A 16,269-nucleotide genomic window follows, 5' to 3' on the forward strand; every position below is an offset into this window, starting at 1 on the left:
AAACCCACAAAACACCTACCACCCTCTCTGAGACCGTGTGGATGTTAGCAGGCGGAGTTGGCAGCAGCTCTTCAGGAGTGCTGGTAACGCACTGCAAGGCGGAGTTGGGTCAGACCTGCAGCCGTGCTTTAAGGTGCTCTGGCAACACCAGGCTCGCATCCTCCAGAAGTTAAAGCTCCCAGATAAAACAATTTGGCTCCACCATGAACTGTTGGGTAGCTGAATGGGGCTAAAAAATCACTTGTTGGCCACCTCAGTAGCATTTAGGTATCATCTATATGTAGTGTATGTTGTTTCTTACAGCATTCCTTCCGGTGATTGGAACTGTTGTGCTCACTAAATACAAATATGTATTTGTATCTAATATGACAGTTTTATAAATTAGGAGGGCAGGTAGCTAATCTGTTTCACGTTTGGCTCAGCTGATCCTCTTGAAATGGACATTTTTCGCACATCTCTTCCATAGTATTATTTGGTGGATTCTTCTGAAATTGCTGGGTTATTTTTTTTGCTTGTTTTTAATTTTTTCATATTTACAATTGAAGAGGCTTAGCAAGCCAAATTGATGGTTAATAGTTAGCATAGTCAATTCTACTTTAGACAGAGCTCTTAAAAAAGCTGCTGGTTTTCTGCTTTTGTTCCCCACCTCCATAGGCTGAAGCTTAGCAGGTAAGTGTTCTGAAAGAGAAATTTTCAGAAGGATAGAAGTGGGTAAAAGAAGGCGTGGAGTCCTGCCACACTGATGCCAGTGAAGTTTTGTCATTGATTACAGGATTTCATAGCCTTGTCCTTGAATAATCCAAAATGTGGCATCTGAAGTGATGAAGCTGCAGTTAACCTTTTTTTTTTTTTTAATTATTTGTTTCCACTTAGGCGCTGTGAACAAAGAGTTCTTTTTGTCCGATTGTTTTAGTTGTGAAAGGAGTTTTCAGAAGGGGTAGCCATTTTTTTAGACGCTGTACAGTTCACAGTACATCAGAGATAAACAAGTGAAATAAATAATAGGCAGTAATTCTGATCGAAGAAGAAACTATCTGTAGCCATTTCTTAGGATTTAAAAACACTTTTTGAAGAAAATCTGTGTCAGCATTAGTGTTGGTTTTTTAAAGAAAGTTCAGAGGCTTCAGAATTGCTTCAGAAACTGTTGAACTCTGTTGACTGGTAAAGCAAATTATACTTGGTGTCTAATAATGGAGACTTCTAAAATATTTCTTTATTAAAGCTGTTCTGTTCTTCTAGGAACCTCCTTTCCTATTCGCAATAAAAATGGCAGAAACGACTCCTGATGCTTCTGAGAAACTGGTCGTCATCCACTCCAAAGCTCACAAAGATACCATTCTAGCTAATTTTGAAGAACAAAGGAAAAAGGATTTTCTTTGTGACATTACTCTAATAGTGGAGAATGTGCAATTCAGAGCCCATAAAGCTTTGCTTGCTGCCAGCAGTGAATACTTCTCAATGATGTTTGTAGATGAGGGTGAAATAGGGCAGTCAATTTACATGTTGGAGGGAATGGTTGCCGACACCTTTGGAGCACTCCTGGAATTTATCTACACTGGTTGCCTCCGTGCCAGTGAAAAAAGCACAGAACAAATTCTGGCTACTGCACAGCTGCTGAAAGTGACTGACTTGGTTTGGGCCTGTACAGACTATCAGGCCAGCCGTAGCCCAAGTAATGCGTTACCGGCTCCAGCTAATAGTGGAGCCTCTGTAGCCATTATTGCAAGTGACAAGAAAAACGACGATCCACCAAAGCGAAAACGAGGGCGACCAAGGAAAGTCAAGAATGTCCAAGAAGAAAAATCAGGAGCAAATTCTGCCGAAGATGTGCAGCTGAGAGAGAACAACTCCATGCAAAATAAGCAAAATTTTATGAAAAAAGACACTGCAGCAGAAGAAACAGTTGCCAGCGAACAGGCTCCAACGAGGAAAGATGCAGAAGAAAATGAACCTGCTTGTGGCTCAGAAGCTGCTGTCGATCTGTCAGCTGAGAAAGATGAGAATTATGATCCCAAATCTGAAGGAATACAGAGCACTCAGAGCCGGTATAGCAAACGCAGAATAAGGAGATCAATCAAACTAAAAGATTATAAACTCCTCGGTGATGAGGATGAAAAAGGACTGGCAAAGAGAACCGATGGAAAAAGAAAACGTGCAGGTTCTGAAGCTCGCTGTAAAGACTGTGGCAAAGTATTTAAATATAATCACTTCTTAGCTATTCATCAGCGAAGTCATACAGGTGGGCATTAAGAGACTGCTGCTTTTGGGTTAGGGTTTAGTGACTCGTTGCTAAATGCAAGCTTGTTGAAATGTGGGCTGTTGTCTACAGCAAGAACTGTCCAAAATAGCATGCTGATCCAAATTGTGCTGTGTCTCTTGTGTTCGCTGTTTTCTTGTCAGCAGATCTCGTAGCCTTTATGTCTTACCTTGATTGCAGTTTAGTGAATCATTTCTCTGTTTAAACGTTGAATTACATGGCAATACTTAAAGAATTATGTTATTGCTATGCGAAGCTTGTCTCTTAATTCTCCTTATCACCACTCAAAAGTCATTTTTAGTAACTACTACATTGCAATGCATCTCACTATCAGCTTGGAACATGTAGTGAGAAATAATGCATCTGTACTTAAAAATGTCATCTTTTGCTTTTAGGGGAGCGCCCTTTTAAGTGCAGTGAATGTGGCAAAGGCTTTTCCCAGAAGCATTCTCTTCAAGTCCATGAGCGGATGCACACTGGAGAACGGCCGTACACGTGCACCATCTGCAGCAAGGCTCTGACAACAAAGCATTCTCTTCTGGAGCATATGAGCCTACATACAGGTAAGTATTTCAAGGCAAACGTAACCTCTCTCCCCCAAGAATTTGCCGTTCTGAAAAAAGCTATTTCTGCTTGCTCTCCTGTGTGCTGGTTTATTTATTTATTTCCTTACGCTTGCTTTGGATGTGACTTACATTTTAATAAGTGATTTTCTTTACAGGGCAGAAGGCTTTTACATGCGATCAGTGTGGGAAATACTTCAGCCAAAAGAGGCAGCTCAAGAGCCACTACCGAGTACACACAGGTATAACAAGTTTGGGTTGAAGAGCTGGCTTACAGTCCATGCTGATTTGTCCTCCTAAAGATTGACTAAGGCTGAAAATTCTTCTTCAATGATGTATTTAGTCTCTGCTACCCTGATATGTGGTATCTTGATAAAACAATGAATGGGGTGAAAAAGACAAAATGGTGTATAATAAATGGAATGTTTAGAAAAATAGTTAATCGAGAAGGACTCTTATGATAATTAAAAATTAGTTACACTGTATTTGACATACAACTTGGTTATTTTAGCCCTGCTGTCTTTGTTACATAGAAGCTAGGAATTGTATAAACAATTGTGTCCGCTGCCTGTTGTGCAAATTGCCTTGTAGTTTCCCACTACTTTGGACTAGTAATGGCAAACAAGCTTTAAGACGTGTCCTCCTCACTTCTGGAGCAGGATGGAGATTGAGCTACACACACAGGAAGTGGTAGAAAAAATCAGAATTTACGAAACTTCAAGAGAAAGCATGTTTGGGGGGGAGCAGGTGTCAGTCCCCTCTTTTCCCATCATAATATTAAATAGAGAAATAGGATCATAATATTAAATAGAGAAATAGGAGGGTGACAGTTAAGATAGGGAGGAGGCAGTGAATCACCTTTTGTTTTATCTCTATATTATATCAAAGTGGTTATTTTACAGGAAAGTGCTTTAACAAAGATCACTGAAGAGATACAGGGGATCACTTATGCACTGACACTTTTTTTATTATTGCGACAAGGCCATTCACTGCCGGAATGTAACCAGTGTCGTCGCAAATTCATGGATGCAGCTCAGTTAAAGAAACATCTAAGAACACATACAGGTAATATTGTCCGTCATGTTTTGTGTTTTTTTTTTTTTTTCCTTGAAGTAACACAGACAAAACAATGTTAGGCAAATGACACTTCTCTCTGTGGGATGAACTTCTGCTCTACTTGTACATAATGATCCCTAGTGAAGAGATTTGACATCAAGAATGCAGGAGCACAAAAAAGCTTATATTACAACAGTGCAGAAGCAGTGCCTATTATAGGAAGAGGGTTTTTTTTCCTATTCTTATAGAGCCTGCTGCAGAAAATGCCAGTTAGCTCTCCTGTGATAGAACCCTGGACTGGGAATTCAGTTCATCAGGAGAGCTGCATCCAGCATGTATGGGACTTGAAGTGAGCTAACTAGTAACAGAAAGTGTATGTCCTAATTGAGTTGGGCACCCCTGTCTGTGAGGGGTGGGTGCTTATGAAAAATGCTGCTGACTAGAAAAAAATTATGTCCATTTACCTTTTTATTGCGCTGTAATAAACCAGGTGTTGGCAGGAGATGGGCTGGGAGGGATGATTTAATGCAAGTGCGTCAGAGGGTGTTTTAAGAGATTTAGAGGGCAACGTGATACTTGAATGGCTGGATAACAGAGATGAAAATGTTCATCTATGCTCTCATGATAACAAAGCATAAGCTTCTTAAAATAGTTTTCTTTGAAGGGTAAGTTCATAAGATGACATGTGAGTAATTTTTTCCTTTAAAATAGCTATTAACAGTGGCGATTGTTTCTTCCCAAAATCAAATTATTCTTAAGCACGTTGCCTGCAGTTCTAATGAAGTATGCACGAGATTGAGTTATGTATCTATCTCATTCATTTTTTCTCTTTCTCGGTGAAAATAACACAGCTTTAAATTCCCTGGGGTATGATGAGGTCAGAACTTGTGCTTTTGGGAGTTTTTGGTGTATCCAGAATAGTGTTAACTTGCGATACTTACAAATACTGCATTTTCTATTGAGGAGAACATAGTGTTTGTTGACACACACAACAGTTTTGTATCTGAAACTGATACAGCTCTATAAATGTAGTAGGAAATGAGTTTGGTGGTGGGAAATGAGAAGAGGACACATACTAGTAAGATAAGTTGCAAAAATAGATGAACTAAGATGAGTTCTAGCAGAAACTGGCTTGCAATGTATTTTGCTTCCAGAAAAGACAGGCCAGATACCAGTATTAATGATGCAGAAATAACAATTGATCTGTCCCATCTCAAAAGCAAGAAGTAAAAGTCTAAGGAGTTTGGGGGACAGGTGTTAACATTGATATGACTGTCCTGCTTTGGCAGCAGTTTTGTAACACTGTCATAAGAATACAGTCTACTTAGGAAGTTACTCCTGTTTTCAGTAGGAGGCTGGCACTAGATGACTAGAGGTCCCTTCTGACAAATGTCCCTTGTTCTCTCATCCTTTATCCCTGCCCTCCGAAGCCATATGAAAGCTGATAAGCATTGCAGTTCTGTGCTAAATGTGAAGCTTTCTTGGAAACTGGCTGCTGCCCCATCCCTGGTTTCGGTGTCCTTTGATGGTGTGAATTACCACAGTGGTGATCCAGATTCTCATGTCTAGTGTCTTAAAGAAGCTCAATGCAACAAGGATATGTTATGGTGTGAATTAGGATTTGCTTTGGTTGGGTAGTATCTGTTTCTTCTGAACCTTTTTGTTATTTAATTTGGCTCCTCTGCTTCTACTCAATTAGACACAAGAATTCCAAATGCAGTTTTAAAAAAAAAACAAAACCACAAACCCACAATTTATTCAACCTGCCGTAATTTAATTTTTCTCTGACTGGTGTTTCCAGGATATCGTAGGCGTAGGATGATGGAGCCTTATAGGAAGCCAGCCAACTTGTTAAGATAATGGATTCACTTTTCAGGTTTGGAAATACAGGCTTACTCATCTGCACGGTGCTGCACGTGAGGCTAGCATTAATGCCTACTTGTTCAGGGTCAGCCTTTTTCAAACTTGTCTGTTCCATGTAGAACACCTGCATTTGTATCATAGGTACATTTTTTTGTTGCTCTGAGGGCTTGGATCACCTAATTCTTTATCTTGAAAGGGGAGAAACGTCAGAGATGTACGTTTAAAATACTATACCCTCATTTAACTAGTGAGTTCATTCAATTTCAGATATGTCCTGACCCATGGCAGAAGCATGAGGATTTGACAGTACACACTTGATACTGTGTATGGTAAAATATAAAATGTTTTTTAATATATTGATGGGAAGTGCTATATAAAAAGTGATGTCAAATTTCTTTTTGATAGGTGAGAAGCCCTTCACTTGTGAAATTTGTGGCAAATCATTTACAGCTAAAAGTTCTCTTCAGACTCACATTAGAATTCACAGGTAGAGTATGTCTAATTTTCATTACATTCTTTAAAAATATAACTTCTTTAAAAATATAACTGATACCTGTATGTAGTGCTTGTTCAATTATAGAATAGTCAGGGATTGTTTGCATTTTGGATGGATGGTTAAAGACTAACATTTTTGCTTCATCTATTTAAAGAAATAACTGGTAGTGGAAGGTACTGCACTGTTAAATGCTAGTGTGCCAAGACATTGTAAGACTCCTCTGTGGTGTGTTGTGTCAGTTTAATGACAATGTACTTACTGCTATATTATTTATGTGAAAATTTTACTGTGGATTTTTGCTTGACAGCAGAACAGTAGCCATGGTGTAACAAGGTTATTGGAGCATTGTCCTGTTTCCCTGTAGCCTATCATGTCTCTTTAATAGCATTAGTTATCTTTTACCCTGTCAGTGTGATGTATTGCATAAAAGCACATCAGATTTTATATCATTGGAGAACTGTTGTGGGCCTTATGTAAAAGAAAACGTTTCCAGTAAAATTTCTCGTCCCTTTGAGTCGGGCAGCAAGTTAGGATTTGGACACTTCTTTTTGTTTTAAAGCCCACACTGTTAATAAACATTCTTAAAATGGTCGGTGCTTACAGTTGTGCAAAGTAACTTGTTGCATTCTTGTCAAGGTTTAGCAGCACAGAGTTTGTACCTCTGGTATTATGACAGGAGGGCATTTATGTTATCTCTGTAGCTCTTGAGTATGTACTAATGAAAGTGGTGTACAGTTTGTGAAGTCAAATAGAAATAATTAGGAAGTCAAATAGAACATTTTTAATGTCACTATTCTTAAGTGCTTATGATTTAGCAAAACAAAATAATCATTTAAGTTTTTTATTCTATAATAAGTTGCAGAAAGCAGCACTGCCAAAGTGAGTATATTAATGAGATCAAATACATTCTTTTGCAGAGGAGAAAAGCCATATTCTTGTGGTATATGTGGAAAATCCTTCTCTGATTCCAGTGCTAAGAGAAGACACTGTATCTTACACACAGGCAAAAAGCCTTTCTCTTGCCCAGAATGTAGTTTGCAGTTTGCTCGTCTGGACAACCTGAAGTCTCATTTGAAAATTCATAGCAAGGAAAAGCAGTTTCAGGAAGCCAGCGCTGCCCCAAGCACCCACACTAATTCAGAAGAAGTGAGAAACATTCTTCAGCTGCAGCAGTATCAACTTGCCACCTCTGGAGGGCAGGAAATTCAACTACTGGTTACAGATGCAGTACATAATATAAACTTCATGCCTAGTCATAATCAAGGCATTAGTATTGTTACTGCAGAAAATGCCCCAAATATGACAACAGAGCAGGCTGCTAACCTCACGCTCCTTGCTCAGCCACCACAGCAGTTGCAAAACTTGTTGCTTTCAGCTCAGCAGGAGCAAGCGGAACAAATCCAAAGTATCAATATGATTGCAAACCAAATAGAGACTGCCCAACCTGAACAAATGCATGTCATCACTCTTTCCAAGGAAGCACTAGAACATCTCCATGCTCACCAAGGACAAAATGAAGAAATCCACTTAGCAGGATCTTCACATCCAGCTCAGCACGTGCAGCTGACTCAGGAGTCAAGTCAACAGTCTCACTCTAGCCAAGATACGGTTCCTTCCCATCAAATCAGTGAAGAACAGAATCAAAGTGTACATGTTTCTGAATCCCATCAGCAGTCTCTGTCAGGAAATGAGTCATCTCATGAGCATCCTATTCAAGGACAGGCTTTCTGAAATGCTTATTTATCATCAGAGGGCTAGGCTATAGCATGCTTCTCATCCAAGCAGTGATTACACATATCGCACTTTCTTTTCTGCGGCATAATCTATCTGAAGATGCATTTCTTGGTGATTTTGATGGGTGACTTCCAGTTTTCTTATTTATTTTAGAATTTTTTTATTTTTCCAGATTGGTATTTCTCTACCACTTAGTCCATACCTCACAAGTGATTAATGTGGTTTTTTGTGCCTCATACACATCCATGCCTACTGAGGAGATATTTGGCCCCTTGTTTGCATTTCTGTGTGACTGTCCAGAGAAGTGTACCTTGCTGGTAGAAGAACAATGTTTAAGATGTCATCTGATCAGAAAGTACGACTTCTCTGATGAAGTCAACATTACCTGAACTACTGTCAAGCTTAAGATAACCAGTACTTTTTGCAAAGCTAACGCCGTATGTCTTATGTTTAATGAGCTTTCTCTCTGCACGTTAATGTGTAATTTTCTATGTGATCATTCCCTGAAGTGCATTTTGATTTATTGACTACCAAATTTGGTTTGGGTTGGAATTGTTGCAGCCTTTGACTGGCCCTGGATCGCCCCTTCTGTTTACTGTATGCTGTACAGGTTTTGCTCCTCAGAAATGCTTAAGCCATTGCACTTGATTAGTGGCAATGAGATGTGGTGGTTACACTGGACAACTGAAAAGCCCAAATTGTGCTCTGTTAGTTCTACCACTCGCTCTCCGTGTGACTGTGGGCAAGGTGGTTGACCTCTGTGCCTTATTTCATCATCTAGTAAGTGGGGATAGCGTTCACACGCTCTGCCAAGCACTTTGAAGAGCTCTTGATGTTGAAGGCACTGTCTATTGAAGTGCAAAATTCTCTTCCTGACAGGATTCAGTCTAAGCTTAGGAGCCAGCGTATATTTAAAGTATTATTTTTTGTACTTTTGAGAGCAGAATGTAATGTTACTTTTAATATATGTTAAAGCTGGTAATTGTTTTTGTGGGGAATTAAACAATGAATAGAATCACTTCAGAGCATAATGAGCTATATAAATGGGGCGTATCGTGTTAAAATTGTACAGCTATTTTCGCTGACTAGATTAGATGTGTACAGATTGTTTTCAATGACTGACTGCTAACAAAAAAGATTCGACATCTTAATAAAATGTCATGCCAGAATACATGCTTTGCATTTTCAAGTTTGGCTACTGGTAACACCTCACCGTGTACTGGTGTGTTAAAATCCAGATAAAATGCCACTGGTACTTAAAGCAACATGCTCAATCGTCACTTGAGGTTTAAAATGTCATACTTGTGATTTACATTGATATTTTATGTTTTAACAAATGAAAAATGTAAAAATTAAGGTGAATTTAAAAGCAAAACAAAAGATCTTTGTATGTGCTTGGCTTATATGACTGCCCAGAGAGAGTCACTGCATAAAAGCCTAGTGCGTAGAATGATAGAATAATTTAAGGTGGAAGGGACTTCCAGAGGCCACCTGGTCCATCACCTTCCTCAAAGCAGGTACGCCTAGATTATGTCACTGTTGTCTGGTTGAGTTTTGAACGCTTCCAGGGATGGAGATTCACAACCTCTCTAGGCCACCAGTTCCAGTGTTTGACCATCTTCGCGGTGAAAAAAATGTTTCCTGTATTTAACTGGAATTTCCCATGTTCCAGTTTGTGTTCGCTGCCTCTTGTCCTACTGCTGCGCCTCCAAGAAGTGTCTTCTCTACACCCTCCCATTCGGTAGCTGAAGACAGCAGTAAGGTCCTCCCAAAGCCTTCTGCTCTCAAGGCCTGAACAAACCCAGCTTGCGCAACCTTTTCCGTCATGTGCTGCAGCTCTTTAATCGCCTTGGTGGACTTCTGCTGCCCTCAGTCCAGTATGTCAATGTCTGTCTTGTTCTGGGGAGCCCAAACTCTGGATGACATTCCTCGTTCAAGTCCAGGCTACTTGGCCAGCTCCTGACCGCATGCTGCAGGAGTTTGGGTAAATATCTCCATTTTTCCAAAGTACTAGATCAGTTTTTATATAAATGGATCATGAAAAGGGTAGACAGTGGGAATAAGTCAATGCCAAAAAAACCCCAAACCATCCCACAGCAAAACTCTGTTTAGGCTTTTCACCTTTTCTTTCCTCTCAGAATGGAGAAATAAAATTTGTATACTTTCTGCCACCAAAGAGAACCAGCATACTCTGCAGTTGTACTTGAGAAGCTCCAAGTCTTGATGCTGTAAGAACAGATGAAAAAATACAGTAAAGCTTGTTACAACATCTACGAAAATCCTACTGATTAATTGTATACATTTAAGCTTACAATAAATAGTCTGGCGGTTTCATCCTAACAACTTTTGATTTTCTCTAAAATACTGTAATATGCAGCCATAATACTATCTGGTCATAAGTTTACAGGAGCTTGCACTGAGTTCCTTCTCTGCCATATATTTATGAAGCCTGAAGTGCTTAAAAGCTGGTTACAAGCTAAATTCTAAGACTACCAGTAAAGTAACTTAAATACTTTCCTCTTTTTTTGAACTTTGATTTGTTCATAATGAAGTTATCCTTGCAGGATTAAGTACGATGCTACAGTTACGCATGAGCCACTATCACATAGTGATTGCTCAATGCTTCCCCTATAACTAAAAAAAAATGAAGGTTTGGGTTTGGAATTTTCTTATGCTTTTCTACAAATTACCAGTGAAGAAACGAGCTGCTGTGAATAGCAGAGCAGTGACTAATGTTGCACCCTGCATTGCTTAAGCTGTCAGCACACGTAGCTTGCACTTGAGAAGCTCGCGTGGTTTCTCGTACCACAAATGTTGCTTTTTTGACAGCATTTGCTTCCTTTCTAGTGAATGCACATCTATTAAAGATGAAAATAAATCCCTCCTCAGTGAGTGCTTTTTTAAGGCTGCAACTGAAGCCTAGGATTGCTTTGAATTTGAAAGGAAACCCCTTCTGCTTTGCTTTTTAGTCCAGCTGCCACTAAGAACTATTTAGCAAAAAAATGCATCCCTTAAAAACTACATCTCAAAGCAGCTCTCTAAATAGCTTTACTCCTTAGCCAGTAAACACCTTAACTTCTAATTTTCTCACAGAGTAATCTTAGCAAATCCATCTCACTGCTTACTATGTTAAAATGAGATGAGGATTTTAGACATAAACACAGGGCAATAAGACTACAGAAAGATCCATTTTTGTGAGCAATTAACACCATTGTGTGTTTCTTCTATTCCTTTTGTAAGTTACCCTGTGTAGTTGAACTCTAAGAGGATTTTTACTATTCTTTTTTCAAATGCAAGTTTATGGAATTGTGGCTTTTTTCTGAAGATTTTGGCTGATTCTCCAGGTGAAAGTTGAAACAAATTCCTGAGGGGTAGAGCAAACATGCTGTGTTAAGCATGTATTTGACTATCGTGCGTACACTTACTCTGCTTGCCAATTATATTCACGGTTTAGCTGTAAACGGCATTTCTTGACCTCGGCACTCTCAAATTCAAGAGAGTTTGCTGTTCCGTGCGTGGAAGCCGAGACGCTGGCAGTGTGGATTAGACCAGTGGGCCTTCCAGTCCAGCATCTCATTTTTGATAGAGGAATATCAGAATATTTCATATGCGCTGTGAAAGCAAATTATCCTGCCAGTAGGACAAGCTTCGTCCTAGCATGTGTTACTTTGCAAGGTTGGTTTTTTTTAATACTTGTTTTATGCTCTCTTTCCTGCTCAGAGGGACTGAAAAAGCACTACCAGGGGTTTTACAGCAATTACCTCCTGGTGTCTAAGTGGAAGAGGAGATGACTGCTTCACCATGAACTCTTTCGGACTGAATGCTTATTCACAGGTTAAGTTGGGGGTGTTGAGCCTGGCATCGGTCTTGCCAGTTGTTCAGGAAAGAGTTTTGCTTGCATCTCTTTATTTGTAAAACGCTTGTTTTACTGTCTTGGCTGGTTAGTCATTGTGATCAAGTTCATGGTTGGTGTTTGCCAAGGCCTATCCTAGTGTGCTGGGATTTTTTTTTTTTTTAGTCTTTTTCCGACTTCACCTTAAATGAAAGCTAGCATGGGATTCGTTCCTAATCATTGACCCAATGCCCATGTGAGCATAGCAGCCTGGTACATTTTCTGTCTCCCCACGCCTTCCATCTCTGCAGCAGACTGTCTCGCTGACTCTGTAAGTGTCCCCATCCAGAAGAAGCTGAGTCCAACTTGGGAGTGGCTGGGAGGAGATCACTTTGCAAAGCAGGTGTGTCCCGGAGTCCGGGCAGCAGTCAAGGCTGCCTCCTGGCTACACTTGTCTTCCCATGGTCAGAATTCCGTCTCTGCAGGCTTTTTCCCAACCCTACTGCTGTTGCAGATTCTCTTAAAGAGCGGAGAAGGAACAGGTAGTGCCATACTTCCCACAGCTATGATATCAGAACCTCTTTTATCTATTCGTTAGAGGCATTAAAGAGTCTGCTGCTTGCAGACCTGCAGTCCTGTGAGCTACGACAGTCCTATATGCTCCATCCCTTTTCAGATCCTCTATAAAACACGGTGAACAATAAATGGTTTTCTACAACAGAGGGACTGCTGTTCATCTCTGGCCGAAGCAATTCTTCCAAATGGAAAAAACCATCCAGGCATATTCTAGGTGAACCAGCATCTCACTGTAGTATGCTCACTGCTCATCTCTGGCTAATATTTCATTCCTACCTCATTGAAAGTATCTTTGGAATAGCAGGACACAGAGTTTTGCTTTAGTTAGCAACTCCCTACCCTGTCCTGCAGGTTTTTCCAACAGCTGCAACTGTATCCCACTGTCTGTGCCTGAAGAATCAGGGGAGTGATTCTTACATCTTGGGGTCTTCTCAAACCACTGGATCCTCCTTGCCCTCAAAGGTAGCATGCCTCGTGGCTATTACGGCAGTCACCTGGAGAACTTCAGGTTGTTGTGGACAGCCCTGGTAGTATATTGTCGTCTTCAAAATCAGCTTATCCCTTTAGCTTTGCTTTGAATTTCTTGATAAAGTGATGTCAGTTTCTGCCTTCCACCTGGAAGACTAAGCTTATAGCGGTCTTCCTTCTGTCTGGAGGTGAATCTGTCCTTCGTTCCCTGGCAGTAGGAAGACTTTTTTGAAGTCTCCCACATTGTTTGCTTCGACTGCTCAGTGATCTAACAGCTGCGTTCTCCCTGCACAGTATCTCTCAGAAAGGACTTGTGGCAGCCCAAGGGCCTGGCGTGAAACAGCGGTGGTGGCCCTCCCACTAGTCGTCACAGCACGCTGTTGTGGTTCAGCAGCTTCAGCAGCTAAGCTGTGCAATGTTTCCTCTCCAGGTATTTGCTGTGAAGTTATTTGGCATTTGCGTCTTCAACAAGCACAGCATTATTCTTTATGCAGCTTTCAGCAGGGCGATGCTGTAGCCGCTTGACTCGCCCATCACCGAAATGTCACTGGGTGACCCCTATCAGCTCTCCTGCCAGAGTACCTTCACATGGGGGCTCTCTCTCAAATGTTGGGTTTATTTAATTAATCCAATCTGCCTTTCTGTTCTCTTTCTCAGTCTCTTTCAGCTGCTATCTTGGACTGAAAGGAACTGAAATGGCCGCAGCCACAGCAGGTGGAGAGGTTTGGAGCGAGGAAACCTTCTGAGAATCACAGAGAAGCAAAATTGTCGGGTCTCCTGTCAGGGCACGTGTGCACGTTTCAAAGGACTTCATGTTGAACGCTAGCTGCACGGCCTTTGAAAGGGTTTCAGTATTGTTGTTTAAATGTGCTGTACAACTTGTTGTGCTTTCCATACTTTTCTTCGTGGTAATCGTCGCTCTCTCCAAACCGAATGCAGCACGGCACGTCTGCCGCAGCTGGCGGAGCACAGCAGTACTGGCAAACTCCTGTCTAACTCTTAACACCAGCAAAACGTTTATGCTCATCTAAGAAATATGAATAAGCTTGCAGAACAACATCGTATTATCATAAACAGGCAGCAGAAAGAGGCTGAAATGAATAATAATCATCCAGTTTAAGATTTTGATATATGTAATTTTGATAATTGGCAACCGGTTGAATAGATTTTAATGTACCTGAATTACAAAGTGAGGCAAAAAGAAGGGGAGAAATAAAAGCCAGAATGGATAGAGACAGCAAGTAATCAGTGGCTCTTGGCTTGCTCTTTTTTTTTAAAAAGCCCATCATAAATTTGCAGAAAAGTCCTGTACAGCTGGTGATACTACTAGCTCGTTGGCTAATAATATTAAGCTTGTTTGGCTAATTGCTGCTTTTCTGTACAGCTAATAATATTATGCTGTTTGTCTAATTGTTGCCTTTCTTCTTGACTTTGACTATTAGTTGACTATTAGCAGCATGTTTATAGTTAATTCCCTTTCTTGCCCACAATGACAGTAAGAATTTCCATGCCTAGAAATTATCAGTAAAAAAACCTCAGCTAAATATTTTTTTTTTAAAAAGAAAAAGGAATAACAGGAGCTAGTCATATGTATGTGCAGAATTAAATTTCAGGAACAGAATTTGTGTGTAAATTTAAGCACATTTACAAAATGCAGACATCAATCTGTTTTTTTGAAAATAACATGCAGTGGATTGCTCTGGGTTTAATACTTATGTTTTGTAGTACAAAAAGGGGGAAAGAGACATTTTAAAAGACCAAATAAACTTTGGTTGTATCAAGCTAAAAATATGGATGTAGGGAAAAATAGGTAGCGAAGAGAGTGTTTTCTGAAGCGTTACTGATTTTATATGTGACTCTGGGTATGCTGCTTCTCTTCTTGACTTTACATAAGGCTGCTGTAGACTTTTTTGGCTATAGTAGAAGCCATATGGTCTGGCTACTAAAATTAGGTTCTGCAGAGGCTCCAGCAGTCGTCGTGCCGGCCCTCGGGAGGAGGAAGGAAAGGGCTTTCCTTTGCATCGCTCAGTCACAGCCTACAAAACATAGCTGCAGTTGCACGTGCTGCTTGCTGCGGTTAGCTACTGTCACGCCTCGGCTTGTCTGCTGCCACCCAGTACCTGTGTGTAAATTAAAACTGCCTTGCCTACCGCAGGGTTTTAGTACGTGCCCTTGTCCAAACTGTTTCATCTCCCTCAGTTTTCTGCAGTTTTTCAGCAGGACAGCATCATGACATGAAATGATAGCATCTTGTGCACAGGTCTTTCAGGCAAGGGAGCAGCTGTGGTAGCTAAACCTTCAGAATCTGATCTTCTTTGCGGTCTTTGATACTGTGAGGATACTGCTCTTCAAATCCAACATTGCTGCAAATCCCAACAAAATAGTTACAGAAGTGTTGCCCTAGTGAATTGCTGTAAGAAAATATCACTGAGCCACACATAGACCAGGGAAACTTCAGGGCTACATGGGGGGGGCCCTTCTGCAATCTGTGATTTCTTTCTCAGTCTGAATTTGTTACGGGCATGGGTAGTTCAGAAACATCTAGCTAAGAGGCTACAGGCTTCCTGGTTCCAACTCTGTGGTTATGTACAAATTTATCACTTTATAAAGCCATTTGGATATACAATTGAAAAAGAAAGAGTGCACATTGTTATTAAGATGGGAAATTAATATAATTTTTATTGTATTTAACATAGGTTTGTTCTGCAGGACATATTTTCTGCATGAAAATCACAACTCTCTCATCTGCAATAGGATTTTGACACGTCAAAGACGTATTTTTCCTGGGGATGCAACGATTGTTCTGTTGCTCCATAATGTCATGAAAAGTTACTGCGAATTTTTGACATGACACACAATTCAGTTTTGTCATTTCTAACACCAGTGCCTCCTAAAATACACCTCGCTCGGAGATGAAAAGTGACCTGGCCCAGCTGTGCTGGCAGAAGCCCGTGCTGAATCTACAGCTGTCCCACAAAGCCGCTTTTGCACGTGCTGCGTGAGCCGAAAGGGAGCAAAGCTGCCGCGGTGGCACAAAGCTTTGCTGCGGGAGCCGCGACCCCTCTGGAACCGCTCCGTCCATGCCCCGTACCCCGCTGCCCGGGCTGCCGGCGGGAATGATGTCTCAGCAGCACCTAGCGAATACAGCCGTCAGTAGGAGTTTCCGCATCAAAAGGAGATGCACACTTTACACAGGGTGTAATTAAGCTGTAAATCTCATTGCCACGGGGTTTTGTGGGTGCCGGATTTTTACGTTTGTTGGAAAAGCAAAGAAATTCACGTGAGAAAGAGCCACCAAGGGGAATTAAACACAAAGATACCGGTAAATCCTTGAGCAGAGGCTAACCAGAGGCTGGGAGAGTAATGGGGAAGCACTGCTCTCAGGTTTCCTTATTCTTACCACTTTTTGCTGGGCATCTGCTAT

The 16,269-nt window shown here is 40.8% G+C and overlaps 1 protein-coding gene across 2 annotated transcripts; it reads left to right on the forward strand.

The window, feature by feature from the left end:
* The first annotated feature begins 1,266 nt into the window (after positions 1-1,266).
* On the forward strand, positions 1,267-10,292 carry ZBTB24 (zinc finger and BTB domain containing 24). Of its 2 annotated transcripts, XM_050895002.1 has the most exons (6): positions 1,267-2,239; positions 2,653-2,820; positions 2,979-3,062; positions 3,802-3,885; positions 6,145-6,226; positions 7,153-10,292. In XM_050895002.1, the coding sequence occupies exons 1-6, from the start codon at positions 1,267-1,269 to the stop codon at positions 7,964-7,966; spliced, it is 2,205 nt and encodes a 734-aa protein (XP_050750959.1). In that variant the 3' UTR covers positions 7,967-10,292. The 2 variants fall into 2 exon arrangements, with proteins under 2 accessions (XP_050750959.1, XP_050750961.1); XM_050895004.1 differs by lacking the exons at positions 6,145-6,226; positions 7,153-10,292 and having other exon boundaries at positions 3,723-3,869.
* Positions 10,293-16,269: the final 5,977 nt, after the last annotated feature.

Source organism: Gymnogyps californianus, chromosome 3, assembly GCF_018139145.2.
Source record: "Gymnogyps californianus isolate 813 chromosome 3, ASM1813914v2, whole genome shotgun sequence".
NCBI classification, from domain to species: Eukaryota; Metazoa; Chordata; class Aves; order Accipitriformes; family Cathartidae; genus Gymnogyps; species Gymnogyps californianus.